This window comes from Rhagoletis zephyria, unplaced genomic scaffold, assembly GCF_001687245.7.
Source record: "Rhagoletis zephyria isolate East Lansing unplaced genomic scaffold, Rhagoletis_zephyria_1.1 Rzeph_scaffold_00481, whole genome shotgun sequence".
Lineage (NCBI taxonomy): Eukaryota > Metazoa > Arthropoda > Insecta > Diptera > Tephritidae > Rhagoletis > Rhagoletis zephyria.
In genome coordinates, this window is record NW_016157565.1 from 245,095 (window position 1) to 251,960 (window position 6,866).

The 6,866-nt window shown below is 36.5% G+C and overlaps 1 protein-coding gene across 1 annotated transcript; it reads right to left on the minus strand.

The window, feature by feature from the left end:
* Window positions 1-3,455: 3,455 nt before the first annotated feature.
* LOC108359857 (uncharacterized) lies at window positions 3,456-6,634 on the minus strand (the record flags this gene model as incomplete). The annotated part of the gene is made up of 3 exons (XM_017611927.1): window positions 3,456-5,949; window positions 6,015-6,177; window positions 6,281-6,634. Coding segments are annotated over 3 exons (915 nt in total), but the record flags the coding sequence as incomplete, so codon positions are not given.
* Between the last annotated feature and the right edge of the window lie 232 nt (window positions 6,635-6,866).

Sequence of the window (6,866 nt, forward strand, 5' to 3'; positions counted from 1 at the left end):
ATCAAAAGCAGCTTTAAAGTCAACAAAAAGATGGTGTGTGTCGATTTGCTTATCTAGTGTCTTCTCCAGGATTTGACGTGCTGTGAAAATCTGGTCAATGGTGGACTTACCAGGTCTGAAGCCACACTGATAAGGTCCAATCAGCTGGTTCGTGAACGGCTTCAGTCTTTCACACAGTATCGTCGACAGGACCTTGTATGCAATATTAAGAAGGCTTATTCCGCGATAATTGGCGCAAACGGCGGGATCTCCCTTCTTGTGGATTGGGCAAAGTACACTGAGATTCCATTCTTCGGGCATGTATTCATCAGACCAAATTCTGCTTAAGAGCTGGTACATACGCCCCACCAACTCTTCGCCACCGGCTTTGAACAGCTCAGCCGGTATACCGTCGGCTCCGGGGGCTTTGTTGTTCTTAAGCCGCTTTATTGCTGTTCTCACCTCGTCTTGGTCCAGTTGAGGGACGTGAGCTTCGTCCCTATACATTGGTTCGGGTTCTCCTTCATCAAACGCGCCATCTGTTTCGCCATTTAAAAGCAATGAAAAGTGTTCCCTCCATATCTCAAGTGTACTATGGACATCTGTTACCAGGTTTCCATCTTCATCTTTGCAGGAGCTAGCCCCGGTCTTAAAACCATTTGATTGCTGCCTTATTTTCTGATAGAATTTTCGAGCCGCGTTCCTGTCTGCCAGCATCTCAAGCTCTTCGCACTCACGCCTTTCTGCCTCTCTTTTCTTTCTCTTGAAAAGGCGTCTCTCTTCCCTCCTTTTCTCCCGGTAACGCTCAATTGTCGCGCGTGTCGCCATTGGCTGAAGGGTAGCTTTGTATGCTGCGTATTTTTCTGCAGCAGCCGCGCGGCACTCTTCGTCGTACCAGTTGTTTCTGCGCGGTTTGTAGTAACCAACAACCTCTTCCGCAGCGGTGCGAAGGGATTGGGATATGGAGTCCCACTGCTCATTTATGTCCAGGCGATGAGGAGTTGCTTGATTAAGCAGGATTGAGAGTCGGTTGCTAAATTTTTCGGCTGTCCATTGTGACTGCAGCTTTGCGATGTCGAACTTTCGTCGCGTTGCCTGCCGCACGTTTTTTATTGCACAGAGGCGCATGCGGACCTTAGCTGCAACAAGGTAGTGATCCGAGTCGATGTTGGCACCTCGGATAGAGCGCACGTCAAGAACGCTCGAAGCGTATCTTCCATCTATCACAACATGATCAATTTGGTTCTTTGTTCTTTGATCGGGGGACACCCAAGTTGCTTTGTGGATCTTTCGATGCTGGTGTCTGGTACTACTGACTACCATGTTCCGTGCCGCGGCGAAGTCGATCAGCCTCTCTCCGTTGTCGGAGGTGTTGTCATGAAGACTGAAATTTCCGACTGTTGGACCAAATATGCCTTCTTTGCCCACCCTGGCGTTAAAGTCGCCCAGAACGATTTTAATATCGTGACGGGGGCAGCGCTCATACGCTTCTCCTAGACGCTCATAGAAAAGCTCCTTAGTCTCGTCGTCCTTCTCTTCCGTCGGGGCGTGCACACAAATTAGGCTGATGTTGTTAAATTTCGCCTTTATGCGGATTGTGGCGATTCGCTCACTGATGGGCGTGAACCGGGAGACAAGGTGTCGAAGTCTCCGCCCAACCACAAATCCGACACCAAATTTGTGCGCCGTCTCATGGCAGCTGTAGTAGATGTCGCATGCTGCAAATTTTTTGCAGCCATGCCCCGTCCATCGCATTTCCTGAACTGCGGTGATGTCAGCCTGGTATTTTGTTAGTACATCCAGCAGTTGGATAGAGGCACCTTCCCTATAGAGGGTCCGGACATTCCAGGTGCATATCCGAAATTCATAGTCCTTGTTCCGTTTGCGGGGGTCGTCAACGTGTGGGGATGCAGTTATCCGAGGCTTTTTTGGTCTTTTCATTGGCAATATTTTTTACGTGGCGGGTCCCAAACCCAGCGCACAACCATTGCTGGGGTGGATGGTATTCAACCGGATACACATTTGTATAGCGGGCCGCTTGCTCCAAGACAGACGCCCGCTTGCAGCCGCACCTCCTGGTGAGCAGACGCTGCAGACTTCAGTGAGCCCTTAAACCGAATAAGTCGGAGTGGCCCCACCAAAGCTCCCTCTCTTTCTGCCGTGACCCAAGGCTCCACTCGGGTTGGTTACCGCATCTTGCGCATGGGTTGCTCACGTTGCCCAGAGTGCGCGAACGAGGACGCAAGAGTCGGGATTGAGTATAGCCGTGCGACTGTAACTGCATACCCAGCACAACGACTATACCCCATTGCACTCCAACATTGTATGTACACCCAGAGAAAAAATGCTGTAAAATCAATTGTAATTCGAACAGGTAATTCGAACAGGTTGTAACAACAGATTTCACAGGTAAATCACATCCAAAGGATAAATCTGTCAAATTAACAAATACTTCTCCGTTGACAAGAAGTTTAACAGTTTTACTGTTGAATTTACAAATCGTCTGTCGAACTGACATTTTACCAGTCAGTTAATCCAATAAAATTTCTGTTATTTATTAACAGTCCTGAATGTTGTTTTGCAAAATATTTCTGTTAATTTTTAGCAAACGCGACTGTTGTTTTACCACATATTTATGATAAAATAATCGTTCAATCTGTTTATAAAACTGCAAAATTGCTGTTAATTTAACTGTAAATACAGTTTTATTGACAGTCAAAATAGTCTTTTTTTTATAAAAATAAATAAAAATCGTGTTTAAATATGTTTTCCTAGATCATTTATTTCATATAATTTGATCAAGTACATAAAATATTTGCTTATAGCTAACAACATACACTTGTGGTCAGCTGATTAAGTTAAGTGACATTTTGACCAGTTTTGGCTATTTTGCTTTTGTTTATTTCATTTTATAATTTTTAATAAAAGTCTAGCACATTTGATAACCAGCACCACATAAATATCCAAAACTGGTCAAAATGTCACTAAACTTAATCAGCTGACCGCTAGTGTATGTACTTAACAATGGTTTTAAAAGAATGATTTTACATTTTCATTTTATTTTTGTTTAACAATAAATTAAATAAATATTATTTAAGTAGTCACAACATTTTATTTCTTAGATATACTGAACCATCTGCTATACTATATAAATGCATAGGAGGACTAGTAAAAAATTCAATTGCATTAAAACACATTTCATTGGTATTTATTCCAACAACATAAGATTGGTAATGTTCATCAAATTTTTTCAACTGGATTTTGGTAGAAACAATAAACAATTGATTTTGTTTGTCAATTAGAAGTCCTTCGATTTTATATAACTGTAAATTTTCTGATAATCTGGAGAGATAAAACTGTTTTTTATAAACACTTCCTTTGAAGGTCACTGAGTCAACTAAAGTAAAATGTTCTCTTATTAAGTTACATGACTGCAAAAAAAATTCAATTGTACGTGCATTGTCTTCGTTCACTTGTTTTTTTATCTGTGTTATGAATAACACATGCTGTGGGCTCATTATATTTTAAAATAAAATTAGAGAACTGATAAGAAGTTTTAACTGCCAATGAATAAGAAATATTCTTCCGAGAATAATTAACAGACGTATATTTTTTTAAGTCTTTATGTTTCGCTTCAAATCATAAACACCATATATATTTCAAAGGCCCACAAGCCTTTATTGCCGACCCATAATGGACCAAGAAATGATGCTTTGGCTTAAGTAATCCAAATACTTTTAAATATAATTTGTGATGACGAGATATCGTATCTATAAGGAGTTCAATGTCATTTTCAGTGAAAGATGAATATAGGCAAATATCAATGATTTTGATTAATAATGTCATAAGCTTCCACACTTTATCATATCGTGGCACTTTGTCCCCTATAATAAGTGGCATAAAATGTGTGAAAGTTCGAGTTTCACTTGCAGACATTTTTAAATTTGAAGAAGACAGTGTAATTTTAATGGGCCTGAAAAATTTCCTATTTCGGTTTCCCCGTACATAAAATTTTGTTTGCGTGTATTTAAAAAGTCAAAGGAAAAATATTTTTTTTTTATAACGTACAATAGTGATTGGGTGATTTCATAGCGACAAATACCTTCAAAAATTTCGTGCATTATATCAACGCTAAAATTATCAGTAACATGAAAAGTGCTAATATCATTAAATATACTATTTTCTACTATACCTGTTACACTGTAATTGTTTAACTTAAGATCTTCAGAATAATTTTGTATATTTCTTATACAATCATTTTCTTCGACTACATCTTTCTGTAAATATATTTTGCCTCTTCTGCAAAGACGACAAAATTTGTCCGATCGAAATGATTTACAAAAACCAAGTATTGTTTTCATACCTAAGTTATCCCCTAGAACAAGTCCTAATGTAAAAAAAAACATGATGGCTTATGAGCACTTATTTCTAAACCCGTTTCTTCCAAAAATCTAATTTCTTGAAAGAGACCATATAAGGCAGAATTACTTCCAAAATCTTTCAAATAACAAGATTTGACAATCGCGGCAACAAAAATAAATTCCAAACTAGACAGTAAATATTGCGGTATAGGCGGAAAAGAATAATAAAATCCGCATATAGAATCTTTTGTTGTATGACTTCCTAAAGGGTTGTTTGTTTCGAAATCATCAGAGTAAAGAAGATATGGTATAATCAACTTTCCTTTACCAATTTTTTGCTCCTTTGACTTGAAAATAGATCCATTTACAAAATTTGAATATTGCGTTTGGTTTTGTAAGAATTGTGTGTTGTTCAATGTTTCTCGAAACAGAGATTTTAATTCGAAAATTTTTTTAAATTGAAAGCGTAAGGGCATAATATAAGCTTTTGAATTACTTTCAGCCTAAGTAGGATTTCCAAGTCGGATACGTGGTACAATTTCATTGTTTATAGTATGCTCACTGTGAAACAAATTTTTGCTCTGGATGTACTTACAAAATTTATATTCAGTGTTTACGTATTGCAATGGATCAGAGCATAATTCAAAAACTTCGCATAGTTTGTTAGTTAATGGAATATCAATCTCATTCTTAAGTGTATCTTTAATATTATACATATATTCGAAACATTTTTTTGGATTCTAAGAGCATCTCTTCGGCTTAAATTGTTTTTTGGATATAGTTCACATGAAAATATTACAGCTGATTCTATAATTTTATCATTTGGATTGCTCTCCGTTATACAAATATGAATTTCTAGCTTATTACAGTTATTTGATGATCGGTCAGTGTTGTTGGAACTTTCAGAATTCGACTTTACAATATTTAAACTCAAGTTATCATCATTAGCATCTTTTTCGTGCCTATTAAGGTGTTTTGCAAATGACCATTTACTTGAAAAATGCTGAAAACAGTTTTTCTGTGCACATTTATATACAGCAAAATTTTTCAATTTATGTTCACTATTGAAATGAGATATTAACTTTTTAACCGTTTCAGTTCTGTATTCACAAACAAAGCAAAAATACATTCTATTTTTTATTTAATAACGAATTCAAATGAGATATCAATCCACCAACTTTAGGCTGATGTTCGTCGTATTTTGTGTCAATTTAAAAAAAAAACTTTTGGATAAAAAGCCAAACACCTTTACAGTATAAAGGATATTGTACATCAAAAACTTGAAAAACTTTAAAACATAAATCCAGAGCTGCCAAAAATGATGAGAACTTGAGCTTGGTTCCGTCTAGATATACAAAAAAATTATCTAAACAGTTAATACTAGAACCTGTAGCTATTATAATGGGTTGCAAAGTATTATTTTTCTGCGAAAAACGATCCCTTATTTCGGCCAATGTTTCCTCCAAATTTGATGCAGAGTTTACATGGACTAAAAAACTGTCCATTCCTTCCTGAATAGTTACCCTTTTAAACGACGAGTTATTCTTGTACCTGGCAACGGGTGTAATAACAGCATTCAGCAGTAAAGATATAATATAATTTCTAGTATCTGAAAATATAAACGTATGTATGTATATAAGAATAGCTTGAAACTCGTATCAGTTCTTTGTATACCTGCAGCGAGGTTTTCGTTTTCCAATTGAATTAAAATTTCTCGGGAAACTTTGTCCTTTATACTTTTCTTATAATAGCTGTATATTAATGGCACGAAATCTTCCCACTTTGTATGCAAATTTGTTCCTTTGTTCGGATAGAGTATATCAAAATCGCAATTGATCTGAAATGTTGTGAAAGTTTGAAGAAAATATTTATTTATATATTTATTAACACGGAATATAAGATTAAATATAAGTGTTTTTACAAAAGTAAACAAATTTTACCAGCTGTGGTCCAAGAACACAATGTTTGTACAAAGGCCATTCGATTATAAATGCGGATATCGTTTCCCCTCTTTCCAATGAATTCTTGAGATAAATTTTTCTATATAGATGTGTCGTTTTCCACTTATCCACAATTTCCTCTAGTGGGCTATCATTATATTTCAGCCATACTTGAAATTTTTTGGATACAATTTCGTCCAGTTCAGGATTGTGGTCTGTTTTTGTACTCGTATCGTTGCCTCTTGGTGTGTTTGAACACGAAGGCAAATTTTTTCCTTTTCGATTATTAAAATAGCGATCATATAATTTATCACACGGTCGTTTAGAATTTCCACGACGACCAAAATAAGTTGACTAGGTGGTAGAGAACCGAATAATTTAGAAAATAGCAAATAAGTGTGTACCCTAGTAATAGCATAACAGCTAAATGGATGAAACGTATTTTTAAACATACGGTGGCGGACCAAAATCTACATACAATCAATTTTTCACAATAAGTACAACGTTTTGTATTATATTCTTTTTTGCAATTTTTTATAAAAGTATAAGCCTACATAAGACGAATTTTTCACAATAAATCAAAAAA